The following is a 15,354-nucleotide window of genomic DNA, read 5'->3' as shown; positions in this document are numbered from 1 at the left end:
AATGAGTTGGCGAGAGAGATGGGGGTGGGATCTGGAAATGACCACTGGCCGAGATTGCACCTGAGTCACCTGGGACACCTGGGGACTTTGTGATGCTGTGATGATTTCCCATAGAAAAAATCTCAAGATACCGGATCTCCTTATTCGGGCAAAAGTAACTTTTTTGTAGGCAAACTTCAGAGGTCTATTAACCAAGCTATTATGAGGAGATGAGGGAGGTGAGTGAGGTGTGCAGTCTCACCCCAGATAATCAGAAATGAATGGATTGACCACATAGATTCAGATGCCGACAAGCAGCGAGTTTAGTGGCTAAGAAACGCTCTTGCATCAATGATGCATGAGACATTTTATTAATTTGATTCAGCCTAGAAATAGTTTTTTAGACTACAGCTTATTTATCTGGGCTAATTACATTGTTGTATGACTCATTCTGAATTACAGTGGTTCATAAAATTTTTAGTTTTACATTTTGTGCAAGATATTTTCTAACATACTCTTGTTGACAAACATCTCAAGATATGTGTTTTCAAATAATGAAATGAAATAGTGTGAGCTATTTGTTTGCATCAGAAATGGTTGACCAGAAAACCTGTGAACACAGTATCATGGTATGGTCCATCCCAAACCCAAGTGTTTGCTCGTAGATTGACATAGACTTGATCCCCCTCCACCAGCTGCAATGCAACACCATTCGATCCGTTCTCAGGGCTAGTGGTGTCCGTATCGTGACTTGAGGCTGAGGCTACCAATGTGCTATTCTTGTATAAGGCAATTGCTGCTCCATTCTGTTGGCTAGCATGATAGCAGAAGTGGAAATAGTAAATTCCTGTGATTGGAGCAACAAATATTCCTAGATAAAAGATATAGAACAAAATAAATACATTAATAATTAATTCATAGATCACCCTCCTTATAATTCCATGTACACTAAAATTAAGTCTTGCATGTACATATTTAGTTATATTTATTCATGTTTCTCAGCAGAAATTGTTGACATATGTTCAATATGTACTTTTACAAACATTTCATTTTAGCTAAGGCCTACCTGTGGCTGGGTAATAGGAATTGCCTATGTTAGTGAACACATTCTTGTACTTTAGAGTTGTCTCTACATTATATGGGCCTGTGTGCCCCCTACCCCCAATGGAGGCAGAGAACGCTACCTTCCCTGGAAAAGACAGAAATACATGTGAGAAACGGAGAGAGCCCTAACGCATCATGGTAAATGCTTGAACAGTACGCTACCTCTGCCAAATTTCTCCAGTAGTCTGCTGTGTTCTCTCAGCTCAGCCTCTGTGAAGTTTGACCGGTGCTTCAGAGCTTGAATCTCTAGTGCTTGAACTACAAAGAAATACTGTATGTCATTATCACTCAGAGAGAAGACTCTTTTCTGATTGTCTGGAAAGGTGGCTATCAATGTTTCAGCGGTCGTTACCCCTTACTTTACACATTGAGTGCCAAAAACACAATATTACATTTAAAACTAGAAAAGCACTCAGAGAGCGCAGACCTCCGCCTGTATTGCTCTTCCTAGGTTGTCATATATTTGAACCTAAACTATTCAGATCGCCACCACGCGGCCATACCATTCCATTACACCACTAAGTGAAACACATAAACGGCTCCAGAATCCCGACGGTGATACTGATCAATCCCAATTTGGGTCGAATCAGTGACACGTGCACATCAGGTCAAAACCAGGCCATTTTTATGGGTATATCCCTAGGTGGCAGTCTAGCCAGGTCTCGCTAGATCACTTCCTGGAAACTTTACAGGCATATTTCTAGAAAACAAACAGGGATTTTGATGAAAACTAGCCACTGTTTAGCATGGTACTCAAAGTGTTAAAGTGTGTGTGTGTGTGTGTGTGTGTGTGTGTTTGAAAGTTTTATATAAAATAGTTATCTTATTTTTTTCCAACAGACTTGACAACAGATTACTTACCAGCAAAGCTTAGCACAATCACAATCCATGTCAAATGTTGCAATAGTATTTTAGCTAATATCACTAAAGGCAATTGTCAACAAACGTGTTCGATAATTTAAGAATTTCTGGTAAAGAATTCATTACATTGGCCTAGTTCATAACAACTGAGTTACATTGACTTACATTTTTGGTCCAGATGTACTGACAGTGTATTGACTGTTTGGGGTTACAGTGAGTATATACAGATTGAAAACAAACAAGAGGCAAGATGAGCACAGCCTAACCCTCCTCATTCAAGGTATTGAGCATCTCTTAGTGCTTAAAGAGGTAGTCTTACCTGTGTTGTCCCTCTTCAGCTCCTGCACCTCTGCCTCTGCTAATGCCAGTCTGGTCTGTATGGAACTGAGTTCTGCTAGGATAGCACACATGTCTGGATAGCATGAATGGGTATTGATCACATTAGCCTGGTGCTGTGGCACTTCCTCCTCATTGCTGGTGGCCAGTATAAACGGTATGGCGAGTAGCAGCAGTAGCTGCAGTGTAGTCGACCAAAGCCTTGACATTTTCTTCAAATAAGTCTGAGTGGATGTTGCTTTCGTTTCCTTATTTATATTCTTAGGGGAGGGTTCGTAAATGAACACATGGACAATGATCACTACCAAAAACAAAGAATGAATGACTGCATTCATGTTATCAGTGTTTTATGACTATGTTGTGACATTCAGCTGACTTTATAACTCTGTTTCTCTGTTTTGCAGAGAAAATTGCCCAGACTCACACCCACATACACTTCGTACAGGGAGTCATCTCTGTCATAACAGCCTGTTTAAATTATATCCTAGTTGCATTTAGTAGCCTAACTTAGTCAATTATAAACATGGATTGTATTTGGGGCCGAGGCGGCCACCCCACATAGACCTCTGAAGTTCGCCTACAAAAAAGCTACCATCTTTGCCCAAATAAGGAGATCCGGTATCTTGAGATTTTTTCTATGGGAAAATAACATGGGGATTTTCAATTATCGCACCTGTTAAACTCACCCGGGGATGATGACACTGGAAATCCAGACGTTTTTCGCTACACAGTTTTGTCCACTGCCGTCTAATGGATACTGTGATCTCCGGAAGGTGAAGACGGCACACTTTGATCTTTGCTACCCCAGAGCTAACTTGCAATGCAACTTGCCATAGGCAGTTAGCTTCAATTAACTCCCGGCTCTCCTTATATGGGCAAAAATGGCAGCTTTGGATCCTTTTTGTAGGCGAACTTCAGAGGTCTATTGTGGGAGGTGCGACACTGGATTGGTGGTGTTGAGAGAAGGAGGTGGCAGGAAACAGCAGTTTAATACCAATATATCCATTTATTTCCATAAAAAGGCAGATTGGTCATTTTATTTGACATGGGAGGAGTAACTACGTTTACGTTCTGTCGTCACATCTTCGTCGCCGTGCACGTGATATGTTACGTCAGGTGCTAAGTGAGTGAGTGTGTGAGGTCACATGGGCTCAGATTGGGACAGCACTTCACGAGATCACATGTGCCTTGGCGATACTAGGCGCGTTTGACTTCTCGGAAATCTGCGCAGATCTGACTTGATGTGATGCATGCTGGGTTAAACACAATGCATACTGGGACAGACGAAATGCAAACTGGTTAGAAATCATGTCCGACTTCTTCCAGACGCAGTGGGAGTTACCACCATGACATCATGTCACATGTCCTTAAAATATCGCGGGCGTCTGTGTCGGCCTTTCCTTAGCGCAGTCAATTTTTCAGCGACTGCACAGGCTGAAACCCACCCCAATTTATGATTTCTGGAACAGCGGTAGGCTAGCCTACTGAAAACGTGAGGATATTCTGCTATTTTATGCTGTTGGTTAAATAGATACAGTACACACGGAAAACACTTGATATTTAATTAATGTGCTACAATGCAGGCCTGTTAACTGTATGACAACAGTGGTTTATTTAAACATATCACATCAATTTATTTCGTCAGTCATCATGCTCATTTTAATGAGTAAGAATAAAAGTTTTACTGTATTTAATACAAAATCCCGCGAGGTCTCCCGCGAGTAACTTCAGGCACACGGCAGCTCAGCTGGACTGTCCGGGGCCAGCTGCGTCTGATATTCGCCCCACCCGCTAAGACTCAAGCTCTCGTTGACGTATTTAGCCAGCCTAAGTCAGCCGCAGCTCATTGTGAACGAGCCTATTTTTGAGCTTTGACGGCCCGCAAATTCTATTGCTTCGTCAAGCGCCTCCATGTTGGAAAACGTGGGTGGAATTGTTTTCAAATCAGGATGTGATGAAATATTACAGACATCTTTACAGAGGGTCGCGTTCGCACGGGATTAATATTACCTACGGTATTTTCCCCGGACCATTTTACTGAAGGTAAAAGTGGCTGTAAATTTCACGGACATACTCCGTTATGTTTAATGACATGCCGCGTCCGGACGGGACTAAATTCCCTGGTAATTATTACTTTACCTCATGTCACCCCATAAAACTAATCCCGTCCGAATAGGTCTTAGTTAGTGGAGTGAAATAGCCTGGGTGTTCCCATCCTGCCTTGCGCGGTGATTTCTTTCACGCTGCTAAGGCAGTCTGGACACTAACACCCAAATTTTCGCCTGATCTTGGTAACCAATCACAGAACATCCGAGAAGTTTCCGTTGCCTTCTTGCGTCTGCATTCGACACCAAAGGATTTACACTGATGTCAATGGCAGCCCTTAGCGTTGCATATGAACGCGCGGGGGCACTTCATGCGTCCTCGTTCGACGAGTTGATATGCGCATTTGATAGACATCCGTGGCGCCCAATGAATGGATCTGGGCATTTTTTTCAAATACGAGAAAATGAACGTCTGGTTGCCAGACCACGTCTCATTTGAGAAGTGGTAGGCGTTAGCCAGGCTAGGAGTGAAATAGTATGTTCGTGAAATTTACAGCCACTTTTACCTTCAGTAAAACGGTCCAGGAAAATTACCATGCCATTACACCACTAAGCGAAACACATAAACGGCTCCGGAATCCCGACGGAATCCATTACTTTTTGAGTTATCTTGCTAAAAGACAGACAGACAGACAGACAGACAGACAGACAGACGCTGATCCCCGATGAAAACATAACCTCCTTGGCGGAGGTAATAATAATTAGGATGGGAAATAAGAAAGTATGAAACAATGATTAACGGGGGTCACTTGCGCTTCAGCCTTTGTTGGTGCTCGCGGAACAGGACACAGGGATCAGAGGTGAGACCCAAAGTCAAACAAGGATAAAGGAGCGAGACCGGAGTACTCGATACTTTTCAATGCTTTTATTAATGGTGCAAAGTGTGTTTTCAACGTCCATGTGTCTTCTTACAGGGGAGCTACACCAGGCGTGTAACTGAAGCATTCTGTTCGCGATGCGTAAAACCCATTTTAGAAGACTGGTCTATTTTTTTAGAATCTATGCGCCACTGTCGCGTCTGGTGTAGCTACTTCCATTGATTGTCGTGATTATTAACTGCTGCAGCATACGCTTCGCGAACAGAACGCTTCAGTTACGCGCCTGGTGTAGCTCCCCTGTTAGTCACTTTGCACCATTAAAAGTATTGAAAGGTATTGAGTGCTCCGGTCTTGCTCCTTGGTCCTAGTTTGACCTTGGGTCTCCCCACTGATGAAACAAGGATTATCAGACCCAGACATCAATTTGATCCAAACTGGACCAGGGCCGGATGCACTCCAAAATCCGGTGTGAGTACAGCAAACGGATCAGTCTAAGATAATTTTTTTTATCTCCGCCTCCTATTCGGCATAATGCGCCATTATAGCATCCGATGACATCAGTGGCTTACCTTCTGAACAGTCAGCACCTCTCATGTGTGTGACGGTTGTCTAGTCATTGCATGTACAGAAGTCTTTGACCATTGCGTTCTTATTGGACCTTCTTCAAGGACATTATCCTGACTTTGTTTAGTTTTTTTATGGTGCAAAGTTGAATCATATCTGGTAACAAAGTGGTCAAATGAAATCAATCAATCAATCAATCAATCAATCAATCTCAGTGGGTGGGTGAATTTGAAGAACATTTTATTGTCATTATACATCTGAAATGGAAGAAATGCTCCACACAGTGAGTTCTGTGGACACCTGAGCAGGTCAGGCATGCTGATAGTGTTTGAAAGATTTGTGAATTTCAAATTAATTGTGGAAATTAATGTATCTCTGGGAATTTTCTGACACAAATGTCTTCATGCTTCTGACATCTGATAGAGGAGGAATCCCCTGAAGCAACTACGGTTATGATAATCATCGAAGATCATGCCCTTGGCATGAAGTGTGATATAGATGTGGTCGCCCTTTTCCAGGAGCAGAGTAGCTCCGTTTCCAGCACTGTTTGACAAATCAAAATTTTTATCACAGGCTGTCAGTAAACGCTGATCATTTCTGAAGAGGCTCACGCAGGGTGCATATCCAGTGTGCCCTGTTGTGAAAACCGAGAAGCTGAGATAGTAGACACCCCTGACCGGCACGATAAATATACCTGCAAAAGAACAGAAGGACAGACATGAGGTCTGAAGGTGTTGTGATGTCATCCACACAGAAGAATTTCATCAACTTCATAATAATGAAAGTTTACAGCTGTAAACTAGAAAATGTCACTGCTTCGAAGCTTGGAAAGAAGAATGTTGTCTTTACCTGTTGAAGAGTTATACGCACTGCCAACATTCGTTAAGATCTTTTGAAAGGGTATGGTGTGTTCAGTCATCGCTGGACCCACATGTCCTCCATCTCCTAATGCGGCCGCAAAAGCTACTTGGGATTTGACTGCATGAAAAAATAAATCATGGTTTGATCATCACAGACTACATTCCAACACAGGGTACTCCCTTTTGATCAATAGGCTACGTGCAGGAAAGGCTCTCTGTACGCTCGTGTGTTTCTGATGGAGCCAGGTGTGTTTGAGCCTGTCGCTATTGGTAATGCAATTAGTGTCTACACGGACCCGGTTGGATGCTGCACCTGGGCATCAGCACGTTACGACAAAGAAAGATTTATATGTGTTGAAATTGTTATTATTAGTTGAACAAGATATTTAGTGTCAGAGTGGAAGATTTAACGAGCATAATGTAACAGAAGATGCCGTTACAACAGTTTAATTTCCACCGGAAATAAATGTGTGTACAGGAAGAGCCTTTTGTGCAACTAGGCTATTATAGTGTACACATGTAGCATTATGGGGGTACCCATTTTGTCTAAAACCGTCAAAAGGGGTCATGCTCCTACCCACAATAACATTACTTAGTAGTGCATTATCAAACGTTCCAAGTGTACAAAAGAGACCTTTTTAGACAAAGGGGATATCATTTAAAAATATTTATTATTTAAGTCAATGAACATTCATGTTTGTGATTATGAATAGTGGCAGTGGATCAGGAGGTAGAGGGAGTCTTGCAGCAGGTTTTTGTTCATGGGTAGGGTTGCTCACATCTATTCAAACCGACAACAACCGTGAACAAATGCAATCGTATAGGCCTACATAGGCGGCATCAAAGCATCACCGACCCTGCATAGAACCCCCCACCACCACCAGCAGCAGAGATTGCAACAAGTGCACAAGTGACAAGTTAGGCTATCTGAAGGTCTGTGAAGTCTAACCATTGAGGGGGCAGGGATTGAGGATTTGAGCGGTCCTCAATCGCCTCCAGTGGGTCTGGTAGATATAGGCCTACTGTACGTCTGGAGGTCACTTGGCATGAATTTGACTTGATAACTCTATCTGTATCATGTATAGCCTTTCTCTACAACTGGCAAGAGGCGCCATCCGTACATCCTTTGGCGCGTTTGGTTCAGTCCAACCACGATGCAGAAATGAAAAATTGGAAAATGGACTCAATTTTAGTTTTGTATCAAATTCATTATTTACCGTTTCAAAGACCACACTCAAAAGTTAAAAATAGCATCAATTGTCCATTTGCTGAGTAGTCTGAAAGATGGATAATGAAAGTTTTGAACCCATTTTTCATTTTTTTCTTGTGAATTCTGCAAATAGAACAAAGCACTGCAAAGTGTTACACAGACCTTCATCCTCATCTCACCTGTGTTTGCTTCCTTTAGTTCCTCAATCTCATTCTTGTGGGCTTGCAGCTTTGCCTCCATGATCTCTGTTCTAACCAACGCTTCGGTCTCGCTGGCCTTCAACCTGGTCTCCATGGCCATTACTTTGGTCTCACTGGCATCCAGCTTTGCCTCCATGATGCTCATCTTCTCCTGCATGGCCTCCAACTCTTTCAGCAGGAGCTCACAGGTGCTGAGCTGGCAGACCAGTGGTGCAGTCTGGGAACTGTAGTTCGGCATATCATAACCATTCTCTGTCCAGTCTCCAGCATCAAAGGGGATATCTGTATCCAGCGCTGCTACTCCAGCAGGGTCAGACATCCAGGTGAGAAGCACCACCAGCAGACATAGAGGCCCCTTCATGTTCAGGCTCAAAGGCACGTTTGGTTGTCTCTGTTCAGTGTGTCCACTGATATAAACCTTCAGTAAATCAAATCATTAAGAGTTGGTGATATGTTGGTCACTTTCCCCTTCTCACACTTTTAAAACATACAGCTGATCCAGCTGAGCATGATATACATTTGTAGCAGGATCGACTGCTTAGCACCAGATTGGTGCTCTCCTTTTATTTTGAAACAACTTTTTTTTTCTTTTTTTTTCATCATGCCTACCGCTGAACATACATTAATTGCATTTCATCATACAATGTTATGTCCCAGTGTGTTTGTGTTGCTTTTCCCAACTCTGTTCTGGGGAGTATTCCATGTACTGTATGTGGTTTAGTGACAAACCTGGGTAAGGTAGCTCAGATTAAGTAGTAAACCTCCTAATAGAAGAGCTATATGGCTTCATTTACCTAACGCTACTGTATAGGGGCGTCTAGATTTCTAGGCTACATGGGTGTTCTAAACCTAAATAAAACATCCAAAACTGTTCTGAAAATTATCAAAAAATGTTTTGTGTGTACAGATGCCCTGTGTTAACAAAATCATATAAGGTGCTTCTCAACATGCCTCCTCGATGCTCGATCCTCGAGGGGGCGTTCCCACTGATCTATAACTAACACTGGATAGACTATCCCATTGTTTTCGCCCCATCATTCTTTATGTCGATCAGTGAGGATCGAGGCCCAAGGAGCGAGGGAGGACGTATAAAAGCCCAAATGAGAGGCACCCAGAGCCTCATATAGTCAAAATAAATGCATAATATTTTTGGGAGACAAGAATTGTCAATTGGTCGAATGTGACCGTAAACATTCTGGGAACAAATTTCCGCTAATAGTTTTTGGTTTTTACACTTGTTTTTGTAATATGCTCAAGCTGACAATTTTGAGTCCATGTTGGCTGTGCCCACTTAAAGGTGCAGTAAGCCTTATAGAGCTACCGTCCTGTCATATTTGCTGACAGTGACCCTATGTTCGATTAGAAGTACGAAGCAGGTCATTTTAAAAAATAAATAAATGGCTCCTCCAATCAGGGCCAGGGGGTATCTAACACAGTGGGTGGCTCTCAAACTCTCTCCTCGATCCTCGATACTCGGTCCTCGAGGCTCGTTCCCCGAGGCTCGTTCCCACTGATCTATAACTAACACTGGATAGACTATCCCATTGTTGCCACTCCATCATTATCCAGAGCAGTGAGGACGGGGATCGAGGAAGGAAGGGAGGGTATATAAAAGAACAAATGAGAGGCACCCAGTGTCAATCGCTGCTCCTCCCCTGCATCTCCCCCCTCCCCTTCCCCGCACTCTATCATGAACAGCTCTCCCTTGTGGGGGGAGGGGCTTAGGAGACCGTTTTTTGGCTTTAGCGGTAAGAGGGAAGGGACTGAAAATGTGTCGACGTTCAATTTTTTTGGCTAAATCCTGGATCTTTACAATTCTGCCTACGGGATGTTTAAGTCAAACTTAAATCATCCTACTCATAATACTGAGTCATTAGATTAGTTAGTAGTTAGCATTTGATGATTTGATTTGAATATTTCAGTTCTTTATTGTCAAGTTAAAATTACCAAAAAAAAAAAAAAACCTAGTGAAATAGTTTGATTTTCAAAATCAATTCTTATAACAGGGTGAACAACACTTTGCGGCCTTCTATCGGCTATAACCATTCTATGTAAGTTTACCAGATCGGGTAGCGGATCTGTAGTTTGATGGAATGAGATATACTACAAATCTGACTTGCTTCGATGTCTCAATACATCAGACTGTACTTTCATGAAAACCATGCAACATACTGTACCTTGTCTGTGGACATTGCTATTTGCAAAGCTAGTGCTGGATACAGAGCAGATCTGTCTAATCTACAGACATCAACTACACATAAGAGATTACACATTACCCAGAAAACTGGGGTAGAGGGGAAAAAATCAACAGATACTCACTGATTGTCGAGATTTATTCCCTGTTCCCTGGGGCTGCATGCTATCTCAGAAAGAACATGCGACAGCTATATATTGCTCAGCGAGACTATAACAATATATCCCAAACACGTGCCTGTCTGGATTCTGATGTGGATTCTGCTTGAGGGGCAGATATCTGGTATGTGTTTACTTTCCACCCGGTGTTGACAAAGAGTCAGAATTGACCATAATGAACATGTCTGTGGTTTCAGAGTCCATGTTTGTGTACGCTGCCTACGAGTGAGGCAGTGTCTGTGTTTGTGCAGAATCTCTATGCACGTGTGTGTGTGTGTGTGTGTGTGTGTGTGTTCTCTGCAGAGCTTCCCCGACAGCTTTAGCGTGTATATTTATACATATATAGGCTATATATAAATATATAAATAGCAAGCGTGGTTCTTCTTGTTCCTCACGCGTCTCTGACTTCCAGATGTAAACAAGGAGCTATCGTCTACTGCAGAAACTGCAAGGTTGCAATGGCGGATAGGGACACTGGGGGCGGGAGGAAATATGACTGTTTTCGATGAAACTGGTCAGTCAAGCAAAACAACGATTTCTGAGCGATTTTATGACTATGAAAAAGTTGCATAGGGTCTCTTTAACTGCTACACTACCATCGCACCAAGCTAAAGTCACTTCAAGACAAATTCAAACTCTACAGAGAAGTGTTAAAAAATGTGTGCAATTTAGTGCTGCTGTTAACTTTTTAACTATTTTAAGGGCACTCTGCCTTTAGTTAAAAGCATTGATCCTGGTCATTGTAAGTGTCATGCACACGTGATATTTCAGCCTCTAGGCTAGCTAGCCAGGAGTCAAAGCTACCTAGATCTGCCACAATGTCATTAATGCGTGCATTCATTTGATTTTGATTTTTACATAATACAAATACAACAACAGAACAGAACATCGGATCATCGTTTATTTCCCATGACAATATGTTTTCCATTTTTTAAGGAAACAAACAATAGACATCTTTAAATTTTGTCACACATGTAGCATACCGCCAATTCTGAATATAGTGGTTTAGGTCTTGAGAGATGGACTAATGAAAACTAATGAAAAACAATAATAATAATACGGATTAAAATTGGCACCTCAACTCAGACTGGCTGTATCTTGGGAAGTATTGATCTGAATGGAAAAAGTGCTAGAAACAGATAGAACCATCTGGCTCATAGAAAATTACCTGACTAAATGACTGAACATTCAGTGTCAAAATTCTGCATTTCTCTATGGTATGCCATCATATCGACGCCTTATTAAACTTATCGCCTAAGTCATTTTTTTTTTCAAATTTCATTTTTTTTCATAAATCTTATCCTCTTTATGCCTGCCACCTCTGGTGAAATTGATACAATCTTAAATTACTTAGAACATGTATTTTTTCCCAATAATTACAATTGCCTAAATCAATAGGTCTTGATAGTGTGACTTAGGCAATATTAATTTTGCCTTAGTCAAAGTTAATTTGACTTAGGCAATTTTACATGTGTCTTAAAATGGCGACAAGGAGAAGGAAATTGTTCTCTGTAGATGAAGTTATTGACATGATCCAGGGGTCATACCCAACTGGTAAGTATAATGAGAATTTGTATAACATTGGTCAGGCTATAGGTTGAATAGTGATCAGTTATGTTTTGTTTTTATTATATTAAGTCAGCCTTGGGCTACTGTATAAGTGAAATAGCATGGTCAGGCTATAGGCTGAATAGTGATCAGTTATGTTTTATTTTTATTATATTAAGTCAGCCTTGGGCTACTGTATAAGTGAAATAGCAAGCCCATGAAGCTATCATTCAGAATGGAGCGGCTACACAATCTGTGGCTACTAAACTTTGTCTTTTCAAAATGTTTCAAATAGCCTACATTGTTTTCTTCTAATATGTCCTTGTTTCTTTTCAAACGAATCATTGTACTTGTAGGATCATCTAGCAGCTAGATCATATTATCCTTACCAGTTACTAACAAGTTAATTGTCAGTCCATAAAGCTACAGTAGTGTTTTTCTTGCATTAATGTAGGCTACCTTTAGCTTAGCTTAACATTAGCACCTTTCTTACACTTGAGCTATAAGAAATAGGGTACTTAACTGGAATTAAATAAAGCATTCCTATAATGTCTAAAAAGAGTTCAGATGCAAAAGCCTCTAAATCCACTTTTTGTCAAAAATGAGATGATGGTGAGTGAATGCTCTTCACATTTAGTGTACGTTAATTCAATAATTAAGCTTCAGAACTCACTAAATACCATTCTCTTCCTGGTCTGAAATATTGATTTGTAGGCGAAACCCTATAGGAGCATGATACAAAATGCTCATTTAAAAGAAAAGTGGTCAGATGGATTTAGAGGCTTTTGCATCTGAACCCTTAATGCAGCAAAGTCATTAAACTTTTCCTTTTTGAGTACACTCCTTCATGAAGCCACACTACTTACAGACAACATCAGCCCACCAAACCACTGTATCATCATACGACACTGCCCCATATACACAGCACAGAGATTTCTTTGCCAATAAAGCAAAGAAAGTTCCCATCATGCCTGTTGAGTTTCATCACTTCTTTCACCATTTGCCTCATCAATAAGCAAGTGCCCAAAGAAGAGAAAGAGAAATGAAGATGATGGGAGAGGGGAGACAGGAGTTGGGATACATAATTGAAATGATTTCAATTTAGTGTATTGATATTTTAAGATGTACATTAATTCATAGTATGTTTAGTTTGTCGATTATTGCATTATTCTTGACAGAGTTGAAGTTATGGAATTGCCTAAGTCAACATGGACATGTTCATGAAATTGCCTAAGTCATTTTGTATCTGTTATGATACATAATTTATTACAATTATTATTACTATGTCAACAGTCATCAATTTGTATGGCCTTTTTAAAAAAAAGTGTCAATAAATAGCATTTAGTTTTTTGTGTCTCCTGAAAAGTTGGAAAAAATGACTTAGGCGATTAGTTTAATAAGGCGTCGATATATCTGAAATGCAAGAAATGCTCCACACAGCAAGTTATGTAGACACCTGTCTAGGTCAAGAATGCTGATTGTGTTTAAATATCCAGCTCTCAAATATTGTGAGTTACTAATTAATTTGACACAGCAAACAGATGCGAAAATGTCTTCATGCTTCTCACATCTGAAAGAGGAGGAATCCACTAAAGCAACTCCGGTTATGATGATCATCGTAGACTATGTTGCCGCTATGAAGTGTGATATAGACGTGGTCACCCTTTTCCAGGAGCAGGGTAGCTCCGTTACCAGCGCTGTCTGTAGAATCCTTTGAATTTGTATCACAGGCCGACAGTAAACGCTGATCATTTTTGAAGAGGCTCATACAAGAATTCGTTCCAGTGTTCCCTGGTCCGAAAGATGTGAAGCTGAGAAAATAGACACCCTTGACCGGCACGATAAATACACCTGTAAAAGAACAGAAGGACAGACATGAAGTTTGAAGGTGAGGTGATGTCATCCACACATAATAATATTTTCAACTTACTGGCTTCTTACAGCAATAAACTGAAGAACTTCACAGTTTTGAACCTTGAGATGAATGTTGTTTTTACCTGTTGAAGGGTTATATGCACTGCCAATATTTGTCAAGATCTTTTTAAAGGGTAGGGTGTATTCAACACTTATTGGACCCACTCGTCCTTCATCTCCCAATGCGGCCGCAAAAGCCACCTTGGGCTTGGCTGCATTCAAAAATAAATAATGGTTTGATCATCATTCATTTTTACATAGACTACATTATAACACAGTGTAGTGTATTCCCCTTTTCATCAATTGTGAATGTATGCATGTAGCGTTATGGGGGGAGGGTCTAAAACCGTCAAAAGGGTCATGCTTCTACCTACGATAATATCACATAGTGCAATAACAAGCTTTCCAAGTGTACAGGGACACATATTTAATCAATTTTAGACAAAGGTATAATCTAAAATACTCATTAATTAACACAACGAACAGGACTCTTCCATCCTTTGTATGGTTACATTCATATTCATGATTACAAATAGCAGTAGTGGCTCAGGAGGTAGAGGGGTCGTTATGCAACGGGTAGGTTGTCAGTTCGAGCCCGGCACCTCCTGAATCTCTATTTGAGCAAGACACTGAACCCCAAAATGCTCCTGATGTGCAGATTGGTGCCTTACATGGCAGCCTCCATTATCAGTGTGTGTCAATGGGTGAATGTAAGGAATGCATTTTTAAAGCGTTTTGAGTGCTTGAGGAGTTGTAAAGTCATAATAACATAATAAACCATTATTTTAAACTTGAATGCAATTATCTTACATGTAAACAACAGAGAACATTGTAGCCTGAATGGTAGTGATTCTAACTACAGTAAGTTTAGGCCCCTGTGGAGCTTGTCTGAGAACATGTGCTGTGATTATGAACAACTTCTACTGAACCTGTCTGTGCTGAAACGTACCTTTGCCAAGTTCCTCCAGCTGTATGCTGTGGTCTCTGAGCTCAGCCTCAGTGAAGTTTGACCGGTGTGTGTGTGTGTGTGTGTGTGTGTGTGTGTGTGCGTGTGTGTGTGCGTGTGTGTGTTACATTTTCAGTTATTACACTTAAGGCAACATGGAATGTATTGTAAGAGATGCCACTTTATAAGGAGCAGTGGGAAGAAATAGGGAAATTGTGCTGTACCATCAATCTTTCCACATTTTAACAATTTGAATGTCTCAATTCTATCCTTATTCATACAGTATGTCATCATTACGTGAAAATAAAACCCAATTAGAAAGCAAATCATCTACTTAAAAAAATAACAATTAGTCACCCTTACTTACACATTAATGTGGGATAATTGTACTTTGAATAGTGTTTAAAACAAGTAGGCCTACAGGTTGACAGTAGGTCTCCCATCTCACCTCCGTTTTCTTCCTTTAGATCTTCAATCTCATTCTTGTATGCTTGTATCTTTGCCTCCATGGTCCCTAGATTGGTCTCGCTGGCTTGCAGCCTGGTCTCCACAGCCAT

The 15,354-nt window shown here is 41.0% G+C and overlaps 1 protein-coding gene across 1 annotated transcript; it reads right to left on the bottom strand.

Annotated features, from left to right (window-relative positions):
- Positions 1–437: 437 nt before the first annotated feature.
- Positions 438–2,462, bottom strand: LOC134060380 (complement C1q-like protein 3). Its single transcript, XM_062517067.1, has 4 exons — positions 2,264–2,462; positions 1,246–1,341; positions 1,046–1,168; positions 438–850 (listed from the first exon to the last, which is right to left on the bottom strand). The coding sequence occupies exons 1-4, from the start codon at positions 2,352–2,354 to the stop codon at positions 567–569; spliced, it is 594 nt and encodes a 197-aa protein (XP_062373051.1). The 5' UTR covers positions 2,355–2,462; the 3' UTR covers positions 438–566.
- Positions 2,463–15,354: the final 12,892 nt, after the last annotated feature.

Source organism: Sardina pilchardus, chromosome 16 (assembly GCF_963854185.1).
Source record: "Sardina pilchardus chromosome 16, fSarPil1.1, whole genome shotgun sequence".
Lineage (NCBI taxonomy): Eukaryota > Metazoa > Chordata > Actinopteri > Clupeiformes > Clupeidae > Sardina > Sardina pilchardus.
This window is presented reverse-complemented; position numbering and strand designations above follow the sequence as displayed.

Excerpts from the sequence above, each read along its gene's own strand:
- LOC134060380 (XM_062517067.1), bottom strand. The coding sequence starts at position 2,354 with ATGTGTGCTATCCTAGCAGAACTCAGTTCCATACAGACCAGACTGGCA. Across the intron at positions 1,169-1,245 it reads ACTGGAGAAATTTGGCAGAG|GGAAGGTAGCGTTCTCTGCC; the intron begins GTAGCGTACTGT and ends TGTCTTTTCCAG. Across the intron at positions 851-1,045 it reads TTCCTATTACCCAGCCACAG|GAATATTTGTTGCTCCAATC; the intron begins GTAGGCCTTAGC and ends TCTTTTATCTAG.